The sequence below is a fragment of the Eublepharis macularius genome, chromosome 17, assembly GCF_028583425.1.
Source record: "Eublepharis macularius isolate TG4126 chromosome 17, MPM_Emac_v1.0, whole genome shotgun sequence".
Taxonomy (NCBI): Eukaryota; Metazoa; Chordata; class Lepidosauria; order Squamata; family Eublepharidae; genus Eublepharis; species Eublepharis macularius.
The window spans coordinates 37,126,740-37,148,999 of NC_072806.1; the positions used below are offsets into that span (position 1 = coordinate 37,126,740).

Consider the following 22,260-nt stretch of genomic DNA (forward strand, 5'->3'; position numbering starts at 1 on the left):
ATTTTATGTGCACACACGCCAGAGATCCATTTTCTTGTATCTCTACCTTGTGGCTCTAAGATAAAGGCACAGTACTAAATTTTTAAAAATCTGCTTAGGCATTTTTATTATCACGTTGCAAACATCAGACAATAGCCTGAACATGAACTTTTTGTGGCAGTTCCAAAGAAACTGCAGCTGATTTATTTCTGATGTGACAGAGAAACTAATTCTGGAAGGGATTTTGTTGTTGTTTTTAACTGACTGCTGTGAGTTTGGGAGGGAGACGTTTTTATTTTTCTATTGTTTTTTTATTAAATATTTTTTATTAAAGGTTATCAAGCACATAGTCCAATTCAAGTCTTACTTTTACATTCACATAACAATAACTTATTTACAAGTTTACTATTAACATTTAAAGTTTCTTTTTCTTTAAACGGTTTTCCTCATATAGATCCATGAAAGTTTTGTTGTTTTTCAATTGCTTATATTTCTATTAATGCCTGGTAGATTGTGTCCGTAGATTGTATGTTGCTTGTTGTAATGTAGTAAAGAAATGGCTTCCACTTACTGTAAAATTCTGTTGTCTTTTCTTTTTCTGAGGACTGTTGAATTCTTTCTGTAATTTTTTCCATATAGCCCATTGGTCTATATTTGGTGCTGCCTTAGCTTTCCATTTTATTATGATTATTGTTTTTGCTGCTACAAATAGACTACTTATGACTTCTTTTCTAATTTGTGAAACTTTATTGTCTTGCCATAAGTCTAGAAATATTATTGTTGGTTGCAGTTGTATTGAATAGGTAGTTATTTTATGTATGATCTCTATTACTTCTTCCCAAAAGGCCATTATTTTCAGACATGTCCACCAACAATGGCTATAGGTTCCTGTACCCCCACATTCCCTCCAATACAATGGCGAGTACTTTGTTGTTAGCTGTGCTAATTTCTTTGGTGTGTAGTACCAATAGGATATTATTTTAAATGTTTGTAATTTAGTAGATATTATCAACGAATTGAATAATTTCGATGACCAGACTTTCCCCCGTTGCTCTGATGAGATTGTTAATTCCCATTCTTGTTCCCACTTTTTTTTGATACATATGTTTCCTGATTCTAATCTAATGATTCCTGATTCTAATAAGATGTTATAAATCTTAGATAAGAGTCCTTTCTGTTTATAATCTTTTTGTTCTAATATCTCAAAATCAGTTTTTTGTTCTTTAAGGATCTCTACAAGACGTATTTGAGATGCCATATGATTAATTTGAAAATATGTAAACCATGGGATTTGTTGGTTTGTTTTTTCTTCAAGTTCTGCCCTTGTCAAAATTCTCTTATTTGTTGTTATATCTATCAATCTTGTTAGTTTAAGTTGTTTCCAGAATTTGTTTATCTGCTGCTTTTTACCTGGGGGAAACCAATCCTGCATTGTAAATGAAGCACATCGAGAGATATTAGGGAGAAGTCTTCCCTTTTGGGTATCCCATGTTTTGAGGATGTCTACTAAGAATTTATTTTGCTTTATATTTGTCCATTGATTTCTTTTTTTATTCCATATTATTTCCTGAGTCGTGTAGGAATAGTACATTGGGATCAATATTTGTATCCAATCAAGTTCTTTTTTATCTTGCAGCAACTGTAGAACATTAACTAATCTAGATGCAACTGCATATACCTTTAAGTCAGGGTAACTAAAACCCTCTTGGGTGGCAAACGAGATTCTTGATTTCTTTTTATTCCATAAGAACTTGTTTAATATTGTTTGCCATTGTTTAATAATTGTTTGTGGTGGTGTTATAGGAATTGCTCTTAAAAGAAAAAGTATTTTGGGGAGAATAAAAGATTTTATAATATGGAATCTATCTATCCAAGTGTACTGTTGTCTATTTCTTTGCTCCAGTTCTTGTTTAATTTCTTTGATCTTTTGATAATGATTGTATTGCATTCGCTGATCTAGGTCAGCTGGAATATTTATGCCCAAATATGATAATGACTTGTCTGCCCATCAATAACTAAATTTAGAGGATAAGAAATTCTTCATTTGTGATGTAATGTTTAAAGGCAGTATAATGGATTTGGACGTATTTATTTTTAAGCCAGACACTTGTGCAAATTCCTTTAATACCTCATGTAGGTAAGTCAGTGAACTCTCTGGGTTAATAAGGAAAACTAACATATCATCTGCAAACATATTAAGTTTATATGTTTTAGATGCTATTTCTATTCCTTGTATTTTCTCATGTTGCCGAACTGAAATTGCCAGAGGTTCCAGAGCAAGCGTAAACAGGGTTGGAGATAAAGGACATCCCTGTCTTGTCCCTCTTGAAAGTATGAATGTCTCTGAAGTCATTTCATTTATTTTAATTTGTGCTTTAGCTTGGGTGTAGATTGTTCTGACTGAATTTATAAATTTTGTTCCAGATTCCATAATTTTCAGTAATTCAATTAAGTATGTTATTTCTAAGGAATCAAACGCTTTCTCTACATCTAATGATACCAATAATGTTGCTGAATGTTGTTGTTTGCTGGCTGATATAATGTTAAGTGTTTTGTTTATGCTTTCCGTTAGGTCCCTTCCCGGGATAAAGCCTGTTTGGTCTTGGAGTATATATTCTGTAATAAATGTGTTTACCCTTTTTGCCATTATTGCTGTATAAATTTTATAGTCTTGATTAAGCAATGATATTGGATGGTATGAAGCTGGATCCTTTGGGTCTCTTCCTTGCTTATGAATTACTATAATCGATGCTTCTTTCCAAGACGGAGGTTGCTGTCCCAAGTTTAACAGTGCATTGCATGCCTCTGTTAAAGAATTTAGTATGTTATTAAGGAATTTCTTGTAAAATTCCGGAGGGTAACCATCCGGTCCTGCTGCCTTGTTGTTTTTTTAGTCTTTGTATTGTTTCTCTAACTTCCTGTGTTGTAATTGGGTTTTCTAATATCTGTCTGTGCGTTTCTGCAAGTTTTTTTAAATGTTCATGATTTTGAAAATACTGTTTAATCAGGTCTTCAGTTGGATTCTTTGATGTGTAGAGTTTTTTATAGTATTCTTTAAAGGTATGTGTTATGTCTTTGGGCTTGTATTCTATTTTTCCATTTGTGTTTTTTATTGCTATTATTTGTTTTGACATTTGTTTTTCTTTTACCTTCCATGATAAAATCTTTAAATTTTGGGGTGTATTATACCAGTATTTTTGCTTTAAATATAAAAGGTTTCTTTTTATTTGATCGGATTCTATGATTTCTAATAATTTACGTTCATGAAGTAGTGCCTGATAAGTTTTTTTACTCCCTGTTTTTTTATGTTGTGCTTCCAATTGTCCTATCCTATCCATAATTGGTGTTTTTTGTTCTTTCTGTTGTTTATTTAAATGAGGTGTCAAAGAGATAACTTGGCCCCTTAAAACTACTTTGAGTGCATCCCATCTCATATGAGCCAATGTATCCTTTTCATTGTTATTTTTTAAGTATTGGGCTATAAATTGCTCTATCTTTTTGCTAGTTTGGTCTTTATTGAGTAAGACTTTATTAAGTGTCCAATGTTTTGTAGTTATAGTGTCACTTCTAATGGAAAACGTGCAGCTCGTCTTATTTTTCTATTGTGAAAGTAGATTAGATGGGCCCTGGACTTCTGATACACTGACAGATTATTGTGGAGGAATGCTTTGAGAATGGAGGAATATTGGAAAGTTGCATTTTTACTTTGTACATCTTTCCTGCTGATACTTGAGGTGGATTACAGAATATAAAATATTCAGATGGAGCAGAGGTGGATTACACCAATAAACAGTGTGGGCTACATTTATGGGATTGGATAATAATACAAACAGATGACCCCCCCCCCGCAAAAAAAAAAACTGAGTAAGGCATAACATACTATAATATAGAAAAGGTGGAACAAAGGCAGAAGACAATGCAGTAAAAGGAAAGTGATATTTTTAAAAATGCAGTACATTATAAAGCTATTCTTTACAAACTCATACTCTTTCCACCTGTTTTTGCTCGTTAGTATTTCATGTTTTCTTTGTCCATTCCAATCCACCTCCAACCTACTCTGATGACTGGATTGTCATTGTCATCAAACCACTCCTTCTCCTTCCCCCCTCCACCCTGATGACCAAGATTTTTTGTTTTCAGCCTTTTTTTTTAACAATTCAGCCCTTAAAACAGTCTGTACTTGCTTGTCAGATTTAGCCACAGTGATCTATGCCTTAGTTACATCTAGACTGGACTACTGTAATGTGCTCTTCTTGGGGCTATCCTTGAAGAACATTTGAAAACTGCAGCTAGGGCAGAATGCTGTTGCTAGACTGCTGACTGGGGCCAGTGATCAGCAGCATGCGACCCAAATATTACAGCAATTACAGTGCCTACCAGTCTGCTCCTGAGCACAATTCAACGTGTTGGTTTTGGCCTTTAAAGCTTACATGGCGTGGGACTGTGGTATCTGAAGGATCATCTTCTCCCATATGTTCTTGCCCAGGAATTAAGATAAAAGGGAGAGGCCCTCCTCACCCTCCCATCAACTGAAGAAGCTCACCTTGTGGGTATGCAAGAGAGGGCCTTTTCAGTGGCAGCCCCATGATTAGGGAACAGCATCCCCAGGGAGGTGCACTTAGTCCTCTTTCTGCCAATCTTCAAGAGGCAGCTGAAGACATTTTTATTTAGAACTTCTTTCTGTGTTTATTGGCAGTCTTAAACTTTCTTTTTATTCATTTTATGATTACTGTTTTATTTATATTGTAAACTGCTTTTGAGCTCTTGCAAGGTAGAAAGACAGCTAATTAATGTTTTAAATAAATATCAATTACTAAGAAAATCAGGAGTAAGTCGAACATGATGAAAAGCCTCTTGGCAGCCCTACTCATACTTCCACTTGGCTTTGGAGCTTGTTGGGTGGATTTGTGAAAGCTGCTCCCTTTCTCAGCCTATCCTACCTTACAAAGTAAATCGAGACAGACCCTGCAGGAGTCTGCAGGCTGTTTTGGGAGGCTCTTTTACACTTTTAAAAGCACATTCATATTTTCATGCACATTCACACAACCCTCAACTCTTGTTAGGGTTGCTAACCTCCAGGTGGGCCCTGGAATTTCAACTGGTCTCCAAATTTCAGAGGTCAGTTCCCCTGGAGAAAATGGGTGCTTTGGAGGCTGGACCTCTACATGGCATTATACCTGTTGAGGTCCCTCCCTTCCCCAAATCCCCTCTTCTCGTCTCCAACCCCCCAAATCTCCAAGAATTTCCCAATCTGTATTTAGCAATCCTAAAACCTCTCCAGTATTCTATACTCATGGGGGCTTCAACAGGTTAACCTCCCCCCCCCCCCATCCCCAACACTGCACCATGCTGAAGCCCCGCTGGTCAGACCTCATTGGACCATTTTGGAGTCTTTTAGGCTTTTTCTGGATGTAGTCACATATTTCTATACGCTTAGGGAGACTCATTCCCCAAACTACACATAGCTCTCTAAAACTTATCAGTGGGCAGCCAAATTTTTCTGCTTTCGTGATTGGCATGAGCCACCTGCTTTATTATTATATATAGTTTTTTTAAAAAGTGTAATTGTTGGACATAAAACTTTGCTATTGTGTTAATGTCTAGAAAACAGATCATGAGGACTGAGTGCTATTCCGTGACGGTAGTAAACTCGGGTTTCTTGGAGTCTACACTTAAAAAAAGGGTACACCCTTCTCTGTGACAGTGTAATATTATAACACACGAATATCCTCCACACGCGTTTTTTACGTTAAAACATTCGATTTCAGGCGTCCACGAAACAAGGTATACTCGGGAAAACCCCGCAAAGATTACATTTGTTCCGCTGCTTTCAAAATGCGGTAATTTTAGTAGGTCCCTCCCGCCTTAAACAGCACTCGCCCAACACTGGCGCTGCCTGCTCCGCTCTGCCCTTCAGCCCACTGGGCCAGAGTTATCAACAATGCATTGTGGGAATATTCCTTTCCTTGGCGCCAAGGCGCTCAACGTGCGATGCATTGTGGGACCTTCTCCACTCCTCCCCTGTAGCCGGAACTTTTTCGCGTGGAGTTTTAACGGTCCCTCGTTGCTTGAAAGGGCAATACAAGCGTCGCGCGCGGCGTGTGAGGAACCTTTCCTCTTTAAACTAAAGCAACTAGACATATTAGGCCACCTTCCGCGAATCTTTGTTCCTCTCGGTGTGCGCCCCAACAAAGACGAACCAGAGACTTTGATGGACTACTTTTTCCTCTTTCTTTAAACTACCTCAAGAGCGCATGCGCAGTTCAAAATGCGAAGGCACAACATGAGATTGTTAAAAAATTTCTAGTTCCTTGGCAGCGCGGAGGGATCCCCGCGCGAGTCCGGTGAGGCCGCGCGAGACGGACGCCATTTTGTGGCGGTTGTTGGAGGAGCAAGCAGCGGACGAGCAGCCGCCCGTTCCGCGCCGAACCCTTTTCCTCGCTTTCCCCCTTTTGCGTTATTTTCGCTCAGTCCTCTCTTCCTCCCCCCTCTTCCTCGCGCTCCCCCAGGGCCTATTCCAGCCCTCCTCCCTCCGCACCCAGAGACCGACCGACCAACCGCAGCCATTGCAGACCTCGCCATGTCTGGAGGCGGCGTGATCCGCGGCCCGGCCGGGAACAACGACTGCCGCATCTACGTGGGGAACTTGCCGCCGGACATTCGCACCAAGGACATCGAGGACGTCTTCTACAAGTACGGCGCCATCCGGGACATCGACCTCAAGAACCGGCGCGGGGGGCCGCCCTTCGCTTTCGTCGAGTTCGAGGACCCCAGGTGAGGCGAGGCGAGGCGCTGCAGGGGCGCCGGGCGGGCCTCCCGCTCCTCTTCCCCCCTCATAAAAACCGCGCGCGCCCCTGAGCCTGGCGCGCGGCCCTGTCGCATCTTGGGGTGAAGATCCTCCGCGTTGCGAGGGGATAGGAAGGGCGGCCTGAATTCTCATCTGACCCACCGTCTTGTTTCCTTGCAGTGGCCTGGAAGGCCCATAGTAGGAGCACGTGGCCCAAAGCCCCCCACGAAGCTGAAGTTGGTTCCCAGTGCCTTGTTCGCAAACACAAATATGGGGGGGGGGTTAATTTAGGGGTATAGAGCTTCTCTATTTCTCCCTATCTTTGTGTTTTGCACTGCTAGTAAGGAACTGGGAACCAACTTCAGCTTCTTAAGCCCCTCATAGCTTTCGTTTCTTCTGCGCCCCCCCCCCTCTCTCCCGGGGTAAGCTGCATTGGGAAGGTTCAGCTTTAATAGCCGCTGGCATCTTTTCTGTGTGAATGTGTTCGTTCCCCCTTTTAAAGCCGCCTTAAGTCATCAGCCGCCGCTGCGTTTCCTGGATTAGCGCATTCCACAAATAAGTTGCGAGCGCGGGTACTTTTCCTTTGTCTGCCGCTGGATCAACCGTCGGCCTGGGTGCCCCGAGTACTTGGTATTTGGGAAAGCGAAAGGGGGGGAAAAAACTTTCCGTGCCTTTCTGTAATACTGAGGCTTATGATCACAGCTCCTATCTTTTTAAAAAGCCTAGGAAGAATGTGAGCGTTGATTCAAGGGAGCAGGTGTAGCCTAGTTGCTAATACTGCAATTCTGTCTATACACACTTAACTTGTGATTAAACGTGCATAGGATTTGGGCTATATGAGAATGACTTTTGAATTTTGCCTTCAGCTTAGATTTTGCAGTGAGCAAAGTATTACCTTGGACAATCGACTTTCTGCCTCTGTCTTTACCACTTATTAAAGCTTAACCTTTCAGCTAAGCATTAACTCTAGGAGCATTTATTGCTTAAAATATACATGGTAATTTGAAGTTGCTTTGGAAAGATTTTTTAGGTCTTTTTCCAGGTAGTGCAGTGTACTTTGCACAGTTGGTGTAAAGAACTTTTGGAAGTGATAAATACAGTTATTAAGGAAGCTCATCTGAGTTCAAAAGAGACGGATTCTTGTAACACCACCAAAGGCTTGGATTGTAGTCCTGTAGGGCCTGCTTTTGAGTAATAAATGTGTAGAATTGAGCTATAAACAGGTTCATTGTGATACAAGTTTAAGTGGACTACAGCTTAATTCGTCAGGCTCGTGACTTATGCTTAGGTGCCAGTTGTGGACAACTCTTCATGCATCTGAAATGAATTTTGATGTGTGAAAGGTCATGCCACAATACACTAATTGGTCTTTCAGGTGTCATATGACTTGTTGCTGCTGGGTGTTTGCCACAAAAGTGTAATTTAGCTATCCTGAGGAAACTCATTGTTGCCTAAGTCATTTTGCTTTGAAAAACAGTTATTATTTATGTTAGAGATCTTTTTGAATAATTGTATCAGGCCTTAACTATGATTTTCTCTCTGCTCCTCCCCCTCATTGAAATACAAACTAAGTGCAGGACAGGCCTTTACATTATATATATATATTGCTTAAATCAGTATGTGCACTGAAGAGCACTATGCAGTCTGTTCTTAAAAGCTCTATCATCTTGCTCGGCTGTTCTGCCCCCATCACCATGCTCCAGTAGGAACAAGCTCAGTCAGATATGTTGGTACTTAGGATTCTTGCCACTTCTCTTCTTCCCATGCAAATGGTTACACTCTGTGGTTGGAGAAAGCAGACTGGACTCTGTGTTTTGGTTAAATCAGCTTGGCTGTGTTGAAAAATGGTAAGGACTTGTATTTTAAAAATACTTCTTTTAACAGCTACGTGAACAAATAGCACAGAAAGTAAGGATGTTAAGTACCTCATTCAAGAGCATTCTGTTTTCCTGTATTCTGTTCTACTCCCCTTAGCATGCACTGTACAGGACCTAAAGCATTCTTTTGTTATAAGTAACTGTTTTTGTGGAGGTGGCCTGGGGTCTTACCATATGTATGAACCTGGTACTTGCTCACCCACTTTCAAGATTCATAAATTTTTCAAACATTTTCTTTGACCATATATAGCCTTCCCTAAACAGCCTTACATACACTGTTCTCTTTGTGTGGCTGAGTCTGTAGTAAAAATTTAAATTAAGGTTTTTCCTCACCCACATCTCGCCCTGCTAAATGGGTCAGAATGTGTGGAAGATGTGAATTGCTTACTGCACAAGCTTTTGGATCAAGAACTTCCACCAGCCATTCTTATTAGGCTTGTGCTGGGATAGACCCATGGATTGATGAAATCAGTGTTAGCTGTTCTTATAGGAAAGACATATAAGATGTTCATTTTGGTTTCGTTTTCCCCTATTACTAATTCCTTCAAAACTTTTTTGCAATTAAGAATTAAGCAATATATGCTTACAACAAAAATGTTATTTGTTGATAAAAATGTTATTAGATATGAAGACAGATGGTAAAGAAAGAATAAAGATATTTAAATAGAAGTGAAATATTTGAAGTAAGTTTAAGTTCCATATACATGTATGTAGATTTTATTTTAGGTTTATACAATCATAGCTTATATTTTATGTTTGTATGATTGTATGTTTGTAAATGGAAATAAAAATTAAAATACAAACAAAACTTTTCCATAAGGATTCCAAGCTTCAGATTTTCCTTGGTCTTGCCTTTATAGATTCCAGTTACAGAGAGGACTGTGGGTACACTGCCTTGAAACAAAGACCAGACATTTTCCCATGAGGACATCATTGTAGTTATTCATCTCTTTTTTTTGCAGGGACGCAGAGGATGCAGTGTATGGACGGGATGGATATGATTATGATGGATATCGTCTGCGCGTGGAGTTCCCTCGAAGTGGCCGGGGCACTGGCAGGGGAGGCGGTGGAGGAGGAGGTGGTGGAGCCCCAAGGGGCCGATATGGACCCCCATCTAGACGCTCGGAGTACAGAGTGACAGTGTCAGGTAAGTCATCTATATAGTTGAGGGAAAACAACCTTGATTGAGGTCAGCCTTGACACCACTAATTAGGTGAGCTGGTGGTGATACAGAATCTTTAGATTATTTACTTTTGTGCCAGCTGTATTTATGTATTCAAGGCTGCAGCTGAAGTTTGAACAATTTTATTTTGTGAATAGTGCAACTTGTCATCTCAGCTGTAATTTTTAAAATGTATGTTTTGTTCTGCTGAACAACTTAAAAGCATGTTGATATTTGTTGGAGCGTGACTGGAGGATTCAGGGACTAATGGAGCCCTTTGGCCTTGTATCTTCTGTCTTCTACTACTACAATTCTTTACTGTTCCCTCACTTTTTGATCCCTGCCAAACAAGAATCTTAAACCAGAAGTAAGCATAATGGAAGTAAATATATTACAGGTGTGTCTCATTTCCATACATGGTTGAATGAGAACTCCTGGAAACCAGTGCAGAACTTCAGACTTTTTCAGTCCTCCTTCCAGCCTTTGTATATACTGTGATGAGTAAATGAGGTCGTGAAAGGCACCCATCTTACTTTACCAGAATTCCACTAGAAATAACTTGCAACTGTCTCTTGTTCAGGACTGCCTCCCAGTGGAAGCTGGCAGGATTTAAAGGATCACATGCGTGAAGCAGGTGATGTATGTTATGCTGATGTTTACCGAGATGGAACTGGTGTCGTGGAGTTTGTACGGAAAGAAGACATGACCTACGCAGTGCGAAAACTGGATAACACTAAGTTTAGATCTCATGAGGTAGGTTTCCTGCTTACGTTTTGACCAGAATTGGATGCACAGGGCTTAAACAATAGGATTGAAGGTAAGGAGGTGCAGTCTCTCTGTTTGCAGCTCTAATAAGTGCAGAAAGCTAGTTGGGTAATCACACGTTATGAATTTTTGCCAAGAGATGATGCTTTTTCTCTTGGTTCTTGTAAAAATGTCGGCATGCCTGCAAAGATGGCTTGAAAGCGTAGACCTTTCAATCGAAAGTTGTGTCTGTTTGCTAGGGAGAAACTGCCTACATCCGTGTAAAAGTTGATGGCCCAAGAAGTCCAAGTTATGGAAGATCTCGTTCTCGCAGCCGTAGTCGTAGCAGAAGCCGTAGCCGAAGCAACAGCAGGAGTCGCAGTTATTCCCCAAGAAGAAGCAGAGGATCTCCACGCTACTCTCCACGCCACAGCAGATCACGTTCTCGTACATAAATGATCCTTAATGGTGCTTTTTTTGTAGAACCCCCCGTGTTGTATGCAGTTTTCCTTTACTCAGTACAGTTTTTTTTTAAATTCTAGCTGTTTTACTCAAAATGGCGAAGGTGTTGAATTGCGTTCTTGTATAATATCCCTAGTGAGATTTTGCTCCTTCACATCAACATTCCCTCAAATCTTTGATGAAATGTATTTTAACTGATGCATAGGCAGGGTTCTCTCCATTTAGTTTTAGTTTGGCACCCACACTCTTCCAACTGTGGTATTGCTGTGTAAAATGTCTGTTCAGCTATGGTTTCTATAGGCTGGGTTTGCTGGGGGTTGTTTGGGTTTGACTTGTCTCTTATGGGGGAGCTTACACTTTATCTTGCCTTTTCATGTGTCTTTCTGTAGACATATCTGAAGAGATGGATTAAGAATGCTTTGGATTAAAGGATTGTGGAGCACATGTCAATCATTTTAGGATTGTCAAAAGGAGGATTGAGGAGGATCAGATCAATAATGGAGGCAATGGTATGACTCCAAGTGCTATTGTCACAGATGAAATTGGCAGTATTGACCTTATACTGAAAGCTGGATACCCGTGCATGTTAACTTGTCCCACTGTGTTTTTGGTTAGGATTATAGCCCACAGTTGCTTTAGTCATTTTAAGTACTATGGTGGCAATTATGTCCAGATGTGCCTGTATGGCTCTGTCAGACCTTGGGGGTGGGTGCATACTTGACCGACTTCAATTATCAGTGGTTGATTAGAGGTGCCTATCTCATAGAAAGCTTGTAAATGCAGGTTTCTTCAAGCCTGTGGGTATAATCTCAATACTGCTAAAATCTGCATGTCCTCTGTGTGACTGATATAGCATTGCTGTTTCACCTTCTTAAAAGTAACTGAATGAAAGCTGGGAGGTAGAAGAAACACCCCTCGGTGGGAATTATCTTTAAGTCTTGCCCCCCCTTTTCCTTCATGATAAGTCAGAATTGACTCACTGGCACGTTTAATACTTCAGTTAACTTTTAGTACCTTCCAGACTGAAGGACAGTAATCAGCTTTTAGTTGTAGACATGCAGTAGGTGGATAGCTTTAGCAACAAGTTTTTGCAACTTCATAAACTTTTTGCAACCACAAAACCTGTAATGCACCATATAGTAATAAATATGTTGGCATTATCAGTTGTCCTATGTAAATATTAGTATGTTTCCTCCAAATGATAAATATTGCTAAATCTAAGCTTCACTATTCAAAAGCTTTGTCATGGGGAACTGATAGTTATCGATGCCTGTCTCTGTTATTCATTGGCAGACATAACTGATCATTCCCCAGAATCCTATTTTTCATTACAGTATCTAACTTTTTGCCTCCTCTTTTTTGGTTTTGCTGGTTATAAAGGTTTGGATTGGAGAGGGCTCACTGGATCCCAATCCTTGGAGCTGGATCATTGGATTCAAATCATATTGTGGATAGGATAGGGAGGATCAATTGCAAGGATTCATGGAGCGGGATCAAATTACCAGGAACATAGGAGTGGATTCCTGCCCCAACCAAACCGCACTCGTGTGGATTTTTATTCAACTCAATTGGCTATTCCAAAGATTCTTTTTCCTATTTTTGACGATTGGAGCCCTTAAGATGCACGATGGAGCTTTCATTTTTTGGTAAAAGGAGCAAAGCAAGGACCTGGAGAGGTACGCTGGAGCATTCTCCTTGGAAGGATTCAGCACGAGTAGATGGTAAATGTTAAAGGGGAAAGGGGGGGTTGTTTTAAAACATTAAACCAATAAGTCAATTTCTCTAAATTTAATGATGCAGAAATTGGAGTCTAAGATTAAGTAGGCTTTCAATTGGCTATTGCCTCTTTTCTTTTGACAAATAAAATTTTATTAAAAAAGTGCATGGTGGTTTTGTTGTGCTAAATAATACCTTGCATTGTCTTGTGCCATGATGAATTCAGTTTTTAAGCTCCTGAGAACTGAAGTTAAGACAGGGCCATATGGTACTCCATGGCCCATCCTTCCACTTGTACTGGATCATTGGCAGTAGGTCTGTGGGGAGCAGTCTGGTGGGCTGAGTGTGGTCCCTCCGGAAGCTGAGTATCTCTGATCCTATGCTCATGCATTCTGCTGATCTGTAGTGAGGTCTAGACTGGCCTTGCAAAACAACTGTTGGTGAGTAATGGGTTTTGGATAACAGTACAAGGTAAGAGTTTCCAACTTCTCTGGAGCAAAGCAAGTTAACTGAGCCAGTGCTTTAGTTTCTTGCAGATGGTTCTTTGAAGTGCAGAGGAGCTAAGTGGCATGACTCAGTGTCTCTTGTACTCTCAATGAGTTTACTCAGGGAAAGATTTTCTTGACGAATACTTGCTGAAAGAATAAGGGAAGCACTTGACTAAGGATACCCCACAAATCCCACCCTCCTAGATTTAATAGGTTATTTGTGCCAGGTACTCAGTGTTTAGAGTTATGGGTTCCAACATATCTGTGCAGGGAGGAATTGTAGCACATGAGAACAGCCCTCACAAAAGTACTAAGACGGTGGTGTGCAGGGATGTGATAATGCCCCTTCCCCTGACCACACCCCAAAAAACTATTAATGCAGCAGCAATAAACCTTAGCACACTTAGTCTCGAGCAGCATTTAAGTAGTGTGTGAGATTAGTGTTGAACATACACAATCTTCTCATGTGGTTAATCCATGAAAGTGTTTATCTGGTTGTCCAGGTCAGTGTCTCCCAATCTGTAGGTTGGGACCCAAAAGTGGATTGCAGTGCCTCAGACCGAGTTACAGGCCAGCCATTTCTAATGGCAGCTTATGCCTTTTTCACCCTTCCCTCCTTTTCTAGCTTCTCATATTCTTGCCTTGCCCTTTCTCGCCAATAATTAGAGGGAAAAATTCTGTCTGGCAACTAGTCATTTTACAGTAGAACGGGGGTCCCCAACTTTTTCTGAGCCTGTGTGCACATTTGGAATTCTGCCACACTGTGGCGGGCACAGCAAGGAAATGGTTGTCACAAAATAGCTGCTGTATGCGGCAGAGCCAGCCACAAAATGGCTGCTACAGTTAATCTTCAGTCACAGTGAAAATCCTTCTTCTGTGGAAGCAGTTTCTGCCAAAGCAATGTTAAAAATCTGCATAACCAATACTCCAATGGCCAATCTGAAGCCATGCTTTGCAAAAGCCCTCATGGCCTCACCCATTTTCTAAAAACACTTGGGCACCACAAAAAGTGGCCCATGGGCACCATGTTGGGGACCCCTGCAAAGAGTAGATGAGACAGGCAGGGAAAAGTAGGGGAATGGGTGGGAGCAATTTGGCTCATGGCAAAGAGAGGAGGAGAGAAGGTGGTGCATGCGAGCGTAAGCTATGTCTTGGCACTGCTCCTTCAGCAGCACAACCTCTTGCCCAGCCCCCTGAAGTGTGTCTGCCTGTTTTGGAGGATTTACCGCACTGAGCCACTTGCCACCTGCCTCTTTGCTTGACATCTGCCATCTTCCTGCATCTCAATTTGGTGCCCCCCTCAGCACCTTCTCAGTCTCTCAGGCCATCCCCGGATGGTTCGTCATCCATACTAAGTAAATTTAGACTTGTGGGTTGCCAAACCAAAAAGTTTGGGAATCTCTGATCCAGATCAATGCACCCGCTACGTACAAGTCTTTTTTAGTGATTTGTATTAGCTGCTTCCTGCAGTATCTTAAATTGGCAGGTACAGGCCAGCAACAGCATCTCAAACATCCCTGTCAGAAGAAGCCAGCAGCCTTTAAATCGGTTGACTGATAAGGATGTATTGTTACGGTCTCTGACCGCAAATTCATTCATTCATTCATTCATTCAGCAGCCTTTAAATTGGTTTAGACCAGCATAAGGAAAAATCGTTACATTGAATAATGAGTATTGTAGATTTTTTACAAAACTGGAGAATTCTTACCTGCCTTCAGCCAAAGCTGCTCAGGTAGCTAACAAAAATTCAGAACAAGACAGAAACCAACACTAAAACTGATTGAAAGCAGGAGGGAGAAACAAGCAGAAAAACAATTTATATTAAAAATGGAGAGTAAAATGACCTTCAACTGGTACTAAAAGCTGTTAAAGTAGGTATCAACTGAATGTCCTTCAGAAGAAATTATGCAACTGGGGAGCCACCCTTAAGAAGGCCCTATCCCTGAACACTAGCAACTTAACCTCTGAAGTCAGATACCTGGAGAAGGGCCTTTGCTGCAGACCTTACAGTGCAGGTAAGTTCATATATGTATAGGTGATCCTTCTGATACGCTGGTCCCAAAGCCCAAAAGGGCAACTTGCACCTCAAAATAAGCCTGGTAGCCAATGAAAGGTTTTCAGTAAGGGTAAGGCTTGTTCTAGTAGGCCAGTTCAGTTTGTGATGTGGATACAATGTTCTGAGCAAACTAGAAATTTCCAGGAATCCTCGGTGATAATACTGGATTAATCCATTCTGGATGTTTAAAGCATGGGCAGTTGGCAAGGCGCATGCTGTCCAAGTGGGGCTACAACTGGCATACCTCCCATAAGCGGGAGAAAGTGTCCATGGAAATCCCTCTAATGGGTGTAGGACGGTTGGGTCACCTGTTGTGAGTAAAGTTCTTGCATGCGAAATGGGGGGCCCTAGTTCCTTGGTATTGTATGATGCCCAGGACCAAACGTTAAAGCCAGGATCAAGTGAGGTGACGCGACGTGCACCCCATTGAATTGGAGCAACAAGGTTATTGGTTACCTTGCATCATCCCATCTAGCACAGGAGTTGCCCTGGTAGTTTTCCATGATTCGGATGGAGAAATGTCCTGCCTAGCACCTGTTTCCTGAGATCTTTTACTGAGGGTACAAGGATTTGAGCTCTATACCCACAAGTTACATACCAATGAGAGACAGCATGTCCCCGTGAGCTGATTCATTATGCTCTGCTTTCCAGTTCTTGGGATGTTGTCTTAACACTTTGAAAGCCAAATTCCATGTTATGGTATCCAGATGCCATTTTAGTGAATAATTCAGCCATTTTAAAATGCAGTAAGGGTTCAGTCCTGATTGTGCCTCCCTTGTGCTTTTTGAAATGCCGAAATAGCTGTGGTGATGGGAGCAAAGATCGTTTGGTCCTGCCATACTGGGATCAGACCAGTGCCATGTTCTAAGATGGCTGTTTTCTCCCTTAAAATGCCATCAGAATCCCCAGGTCAGACCTGTGGATGCCGTAAGGTCTAGTTTGGCCTTGTGAATTGGCTCTTAGATAAGATTTTAAGAACTTTTGCTTGTTTGGTTAATTGCTAAAAATAGTGTGTAGTTAAATACTTCGGGGAAATGAGCAGGCTTGAGGAAATGCAACTTCAGGTATGTAATTTTGCTGCTTCTTGAGCTGTGTATTAAATACTTTGGCCTGAAGCAGAGAGAGGTTGGCTTCTTGAGGTGTGGGTTGCTAGATCATACACCCTAGAGGATGGCAGGTGCTGGGTAATAGAATTACACCTCTCTGATAATTGGCTGGCAACCAAATTATAGTTAGTTCAAAACAGTGTGCAGTGCTGGATGCTGGACTTGCTGCTATGCATACACAAAGTCCTAGGGCTTGATATTTCAAGTGTAAAAAAATCAGAGCAAGTGCTGACAGGCTCCATACTTTGCATCCTGAAGAGCTTCTGTCCACTTGAACACAGACAATACCAATAGCCTGGACTGTACCAAGTCACTTTATACTATGTTTAGGAGCTAGCAACTGGAGGTTGAGGCAGATGTGGCCTGTGAAGAGCTACCAGCTGACCTTTGAGATGCCAGACTCCTGTGCAAGGTGCATGTGGAGTGAGTGGTGACCCTTTTAAGACTTCGTTCAAACTTCTTGGGCCCTAGACCATCCTAATCCCAAAATAGCCCTCCTGTAGAATTAGTTGCTGATCAAGGCAATGCAAAACCTATATCTCTAATGTGAGGTGAGTTAGAGTGGTGAATTCTTGCTTAAAGCAAAGGTGGTGGCAATTTCCTAATCCTGCCAATCTCCGCAGTGTTCTGGTGCAGAGCCACTGTTAAAGGGGGTGGGGGAGCTGAGTTGCGAAATCTAGGGCAGAGTTCAGCTACTCCACAAATGAATAGTGAGGCCTTCGAATGTAAAGACATTTCTTGCTCACATGAGGATAACCTTTGCCTACCTTACAGGGGTGCTATAAGAATTGCGGAGAATGTTTGTGGAGCAGTGTAGATGCCAAGAATGATTCTGCCAGGTTAATCCCTACTGGACCTCCAGTACTTGCAACGTGGAGGAGCAGAGTTCCACAACATCATTGCAGTGGAGTTTTATTCCTATCAAAGATTGGGAACTTCATTTTTCTAAACTTTACTCTTCATCAGTCGCAGTGGAGTTCAGCAGTTTTGTAAATAAATCCCATTACACTGTGGCATGCCGAGGTGCTATTTTTAGAATTCAAAGGAGAAATGTATCGTGTGGAAGGCAGACAACAGCTTTTTGAATGCTTTTTCAAGTGTGTTGCCTAATACTGTTAGTATGTTGAACCGGGGGCAGGAGTTGTGTGTTACTGTTTAGAAAAAAAATAAAATTGAAAATAAGCTGTCTGGCTGCAGTTTCATCTTGCCTTAGAACAGCCTACTCACTTGTGCACCATTAAACTTCTTGCTGCGTTGCATTCAGTCGCTGAGGAGACGATTTCTTGGGGATGGGGTTGCTGGCTTGTGGGATCTAGGTAGCTTTAGTGTAGAATTCTCTTCATCCTGCACAAGAGTCCTTATAGTTAAGGAATTTATATCCTCTCCTTGAAACTTTGAAAGTAGCTAACATAAGAATGGCTGCTGTGGTTATTGTAGATGGAAGGATTTTTTTCCAGCCTGCAAAACCCACAGAGGGGACAACAAGCGAAATTGGTACCTGCATTGCCCTCACACTAACTGCTCAAGCATAAACCTCCATGCACGCTGGCACACATCCCAGCATTCACCTTCCCTGCCCTTGATGCACTGAGTGAGAGAAGGGCAGTGAGGTCAGCCTGAGCATATGTGAGCTCCTTGGGACACACAGCAAACCAGCCCCAGACATCCTCAAATGCAGCCATTCCAAGGCCCCTTTGATCCCCACAAACTTGAGAGACTTCAAAACCCAGTTGGTTCTTCCATGAGTCTGTCACATTCAAACCAGATTATTTGTAGTTTCCATATCAGTAGTTCCTCTTGGTCTCACTTGTTACTCTATCTGTGAGAGCTAGAAACTTGGGGGGCTTTCACTTTTTCTAATGGCTGGAGAGGAAGGGGCTTCCAATGGAAGAAGCTCTGCCAGTGAGGAGAAGCTGACAGCAACATAGTTAAGGGCAACTAGTGAGCTTGTGGAAGAGAAGAGATCTGAACCAGGAACCTGTCATTGGCTCTTGCGGCCAGTGTGCTCGGCCAGCTCCGTCCTGAAGTTCACACCCCAGAATTACTGAATCAAATCATTGTGTTCCTTCTGGCTTACAGCTGGCTGCTCTTGTGAAGCTGAGCAGTGATTTGGTTCCTTGCATGCTCCCTTTATGTAGTACATTTTGCATAAACTAACTGGGATGAAAATTTCTCATTTTTTGTGTCTTACACAGTCAACAAGCCTTTAAAGTCATTAAAATAAATCATGGTGCTTGTACATACTTGGTTAACAGAGTTCTTTTGGCATCTAAAATCTGGTCTCGAAGGCTGCATTAAAACAAGACGAGCATTTTCCCCATTAAGGAAAAGGAGTTATGCTCCTATGTTCTTGTCCTAAAATACCAAGCGATTTAACAGCCATAATGTTGAAGGAGTCAGGGAGCAGCCACATGGGGATTCTGTTATTTTACTGCTGGAAAAGTTCGGCTGGTTTCTCGTATTGTGCAAAAAATATTTACACCTTTTCAATTGAAATTTTGTGCTCAGGATCCAAGCAACATGGAGGAAGATGACTGTGCTTTTGGCTTCTCGGTCAACAGTCCTCCCATAGTTGTATGGGGTCCCATTTTGGGGATTTTTTTTTTTAATGGCAGTGACTGAAATGCTCATCTGGATTTCTTCCTGGATTTGGGTTTTTTGAATAGGCTAGGTTTATATCCAATTGCATATAGAATGCAAGCTCGGTTGGCTGGTATGGAGATTTCTAGAACCAAATAGTAGACAAGCTTATTGAAATTGTATGCACCTACTTCAGTTTGGGTCAGGAGGTTGTATGACCAGGACCCCAAAAACTAGACAGTTCTGTGCCTCAATAACATAGCATCTGTAATGCCAGTTGCCCTGAGATTTGCTGGCTCTGAGGACCTACTCCCGTGGGGCAATATGAATGTTATGGATTTATTAGCATAACCCCTCCCTTATTGGAGCAGTCCTAGCCGCCTGGAAGAACGTCTGGATCCTCTTGCAGTGGCTCTTCCCTACCACTGGGGGTGTTGTGGGTCAGTAGCTGAGCCTGCTAGACTGGTACAGGCAGCTCCTGGCTACCCAGGCCAGAGTTTCATCCAGGGTCTTCGTGCCAGGTCATGGTAATAAATGTTTGACAGGAAGGCATGCAGGAAAAGTTCATCAGCTTGGACATTAGGCAAGTCTGAACGCCTAGGAGCAACATACACATTTGTGTAAACAAACATGGATGCAATTTTCACAACGTATTTTGAGTGATTATCTCAGTGTGGGTTGAGGAGAGTAAGGGACAAGTTGAGGGATGCAGTTGAACATACCCAACTTACGAAGTACGCGTTTGCTTGTAGATATGTAAAAGTGTGAAAAGGATAGGGCCATACATTGGGGGGCACAGTGTCCCTTGCCCACAGACATCATAATCCTAGCTATGCCCCTGCTTTATCCTATAGAGGCTTTAGCTTGGGCATACATTTTTATGCCACCTTTCCACCCAAATAAGGTCCTCAGATTTGAAACTGAAGGATGTTTGTGGTATGACATGAAGGGAGTACTGCGTGGAAAGAAGGAAAGCCTTTTTTAAAAAGCCCAGCTAAGCGTGCACGTTTATTGCAAAAACCAGAACGGTATATCCTACTTTTTGTGACTGATTGGATTGAGTCCTGTGAATGTGCAGAGTCCAGTGAAGGAGTCCCTAATACTTCCACCTGCAAGACCTCAGAAGTGGAATATAGTAGTAGGCGGAGTTTGGGGGGGGGACAGGGAACATGGGCAGAAAACAACATCTTCCCTGTCCCCATTGAATGCTCTTTAGTAAACACAAAATAGTAAAGAGTCCAGTAGCACCTTTAAGACTAACCAACTTTATTGTAGCATAAGCTTTCGAGAACCACAGCTCTCTTCATCAGACGCATCATCAGCTTTCGAGACCCACAGTTCCTTTCGTCAGTCTTAAAGATGCTACTGGACTCTACTATCTTGCAATTACAGACTGACATGGCTAACTCCTCTGGTTCATAAAACACAGGAAGAGTGAAAGGATGTTTTCTTCTTCTTCCTTCTTGCTTCAGTCCCCTGTATGACATCCCACACTGTTCCTGAGGGGTCCCCAGTCCTCAGCAGCAAATTTGGGGGTGGGAGCATAGGAAGCTGTGGGGGGATGGGGAGGATCTGTTCCACGAATAGTTAGTCAGAGTTCAGAGGCTCCAGCCATTGATCACTTTAAAAAAAATAGAGCTCATCCCATTTCAAAACACTATCAGATACTTAGTAGCACTAATGAATGAAAGGATAACATTTCAGGTGCAAAACCAGGAGAGGGAAAATCCTCAACAGAGTGAAACAAAAAAGGCATCTGAACCGCGGCAAAGACGGTACCAAGTGGATGTCGCAGGGACGCACAGATGGTGCCACTGCTGAGAAGGCCTCTCCCGGCTATGATTCAAGTTGCAATCCTCCCACCAGCATTTTGGTGCAGTCCATTCTACTGCCCCAGGGTTCTACCACCTCATTTTCCTGAGTGTAAGAACCAGACCTAAAAAAAGAGGTGAATGGAGAAGGCAGTCAAGCAGGGAGGGGGAAAGTCATCTATACCATTCTTGTTGATTTTTAAAATTTTACTTTGTTTATCCCCTACCTTTCTTCCCAGTGGTGATCCAAAGCAGCTTAACATTGTTCTCCTCTACTCCAATTTACCTCCACAACAATCCTATGAGGAGGGCTAGGCTGAAAGTGTGGCACGGCCCAAAGTCACCCGGCAAGCTTTCATGGCAAAATGGGGCTTTGAACTGGGATCTCCCAGACCCTAGTCAGACATTCTAACCATGACACCAAACTGGCTGTCAATCTTCAAATTATTTTGAAACTTCTTACAGCAGCTTGTTGATGTATACTGTTATGTCAATTTCTTTATGGTGTTGATGCAATACAGTTTAGCAATTTATTTATATATAGCTAAGCATTTCACACAAGCCAAGGTTCTCTCGAGTGCCTCCTTGGCCAATGTACAATCCAAAAAGTTTTTTAGATGCATATTTAACACTCCAGGTATATGCTTTACCTTTTAAAGATGTCTGCTTGAATGTACACTTAAAAACAGAGTGACGTCCAGGTTAGCCTACTGAGTCCCATGGCACTTTAACAAAATGTTTTCAAGGATGCGTTTTCGTGAATTAGAGCTCACGTCTTAAAATGCATTTGCATGTACACTCATTAGATCCATGCTTTTATACTCGCAACAAAACCGTGGGAGGGGGTAGACAGAATGTTACAAAGAGAAGCTGGTTTAGAACAACATTTCATTGAAAGAGTAATCCAATCTCTCCCCTCCATCTTCTTATGTTTCTATTGTCCACAGCTTTGAGTATAAATATATCTTCCTAATAGATTAATACTTCTAGCATCCGATGAAGTGACCTCTTAACTCACAAAAACATATGCTGGAATAAATTTGATTAAAAACAGCATAGGGAACCCCCAGAGAGATTAGAAAGCAAAACTATGTTCTGCTGGAGCCCTCTAATGGGAAACCTTGAAAATGCAGCTGAAATTCTCTCTTCACATGTCCCAACAAACCTTTATCTATGATGGGCATGCACGTCTTCCTCCTCATGAATGGAACACCAATGAAAAGTTGAATCAAATGCCTTTTCCATATGATATTTAAATGCAGGTTAATGGAGCAATAGAAGTTCATTTCTCCCCCCCCCCCCGCCCCCCCTAAATTGAGATTAACCTGAGGTTTTAGAGGTTTAGTTTGTGGGGAGAAAGCAGCCTCTCATTTGCCATGGTGCCTGCATTTGGAAGTGACTGCAAATTTGAATTTGATTGATGGCTTCCCGTACCTGGAAGCCTTCAACTGTATTCATAGAATCATAGAGTCAGAAGGGGCCTTACAGACCA

At 41.8% G+C, this 22,260-nt stretch overlaps 1 protein-coding gene across 3 annotated transcripts; it reads left to right on the top strand.

The window, feature by feature from the left end:
• The first annotated feature begins 6,324 nt into the window (after window positions 1-6,324).
• Window positions 6,325-12,893, top strand: SRSF1 (serine and arginine rich splicing factor 1). 3 transcript variants are annotated; one of them, XR_008598399.1, is made up of 5 exons: window positions 6,325-6,753; window positions 9,606-9,790; window positions 10,386-10,558; window positions 11,401-11,520; window positions 12,392-12,893. XR_008598399.1 is itself a non-coding variant. In XM_055001189.1 (4 exons), the coding sequence occupies exons 1-4, from the start codon at window positions 6,560-6,562 to the stop codon at window positions 11,002-11,004; spliced, it is 747 nt and encodes a 248-aa protein (XP_054857164.1). In that variant the 5' UTR covers window positions 6,325-6,559; the 3' UTR covers window positions 11,005-12,893. The 3 variants fall into 3 exon arrangements, 2 of the variants coding, with proteins under 2 accessions (XP_054857164.1, XP_054857166.1); XM_055001189.1 differs by having other exon boundaries at window positions 10,810-12,893; XM_055001191.1 differs by having other exon boundaries at window positions 11,401-12,893.
• Window positions 12,894-22,260: the final 9,367 nt, after the last annotated feature.

Coding starts and splice junctions, on each gene's coding strand:
- SRSF1 (XM_055001189.1), top strand. CDS start 6,560: ATGTCTGGAGGCGGCGTGATCCGCGGCCCGGCCGGGAACAACGACTGC. Junction 6,754..9,605: donor GTCGAGTTCGAGGACCCCAG/GTGAGGCGAGGC, acceptor TTTTTTTTGCAG/GGACGCAGAGGATGCAGTGT. Junction 10,559..10,809: donor CTAAGTTTAGATCTCATGAG/GTAGGTTTCCTG, acceptor TCTGTTTGCTAG/GGAGAAACTGCCTACATCCG.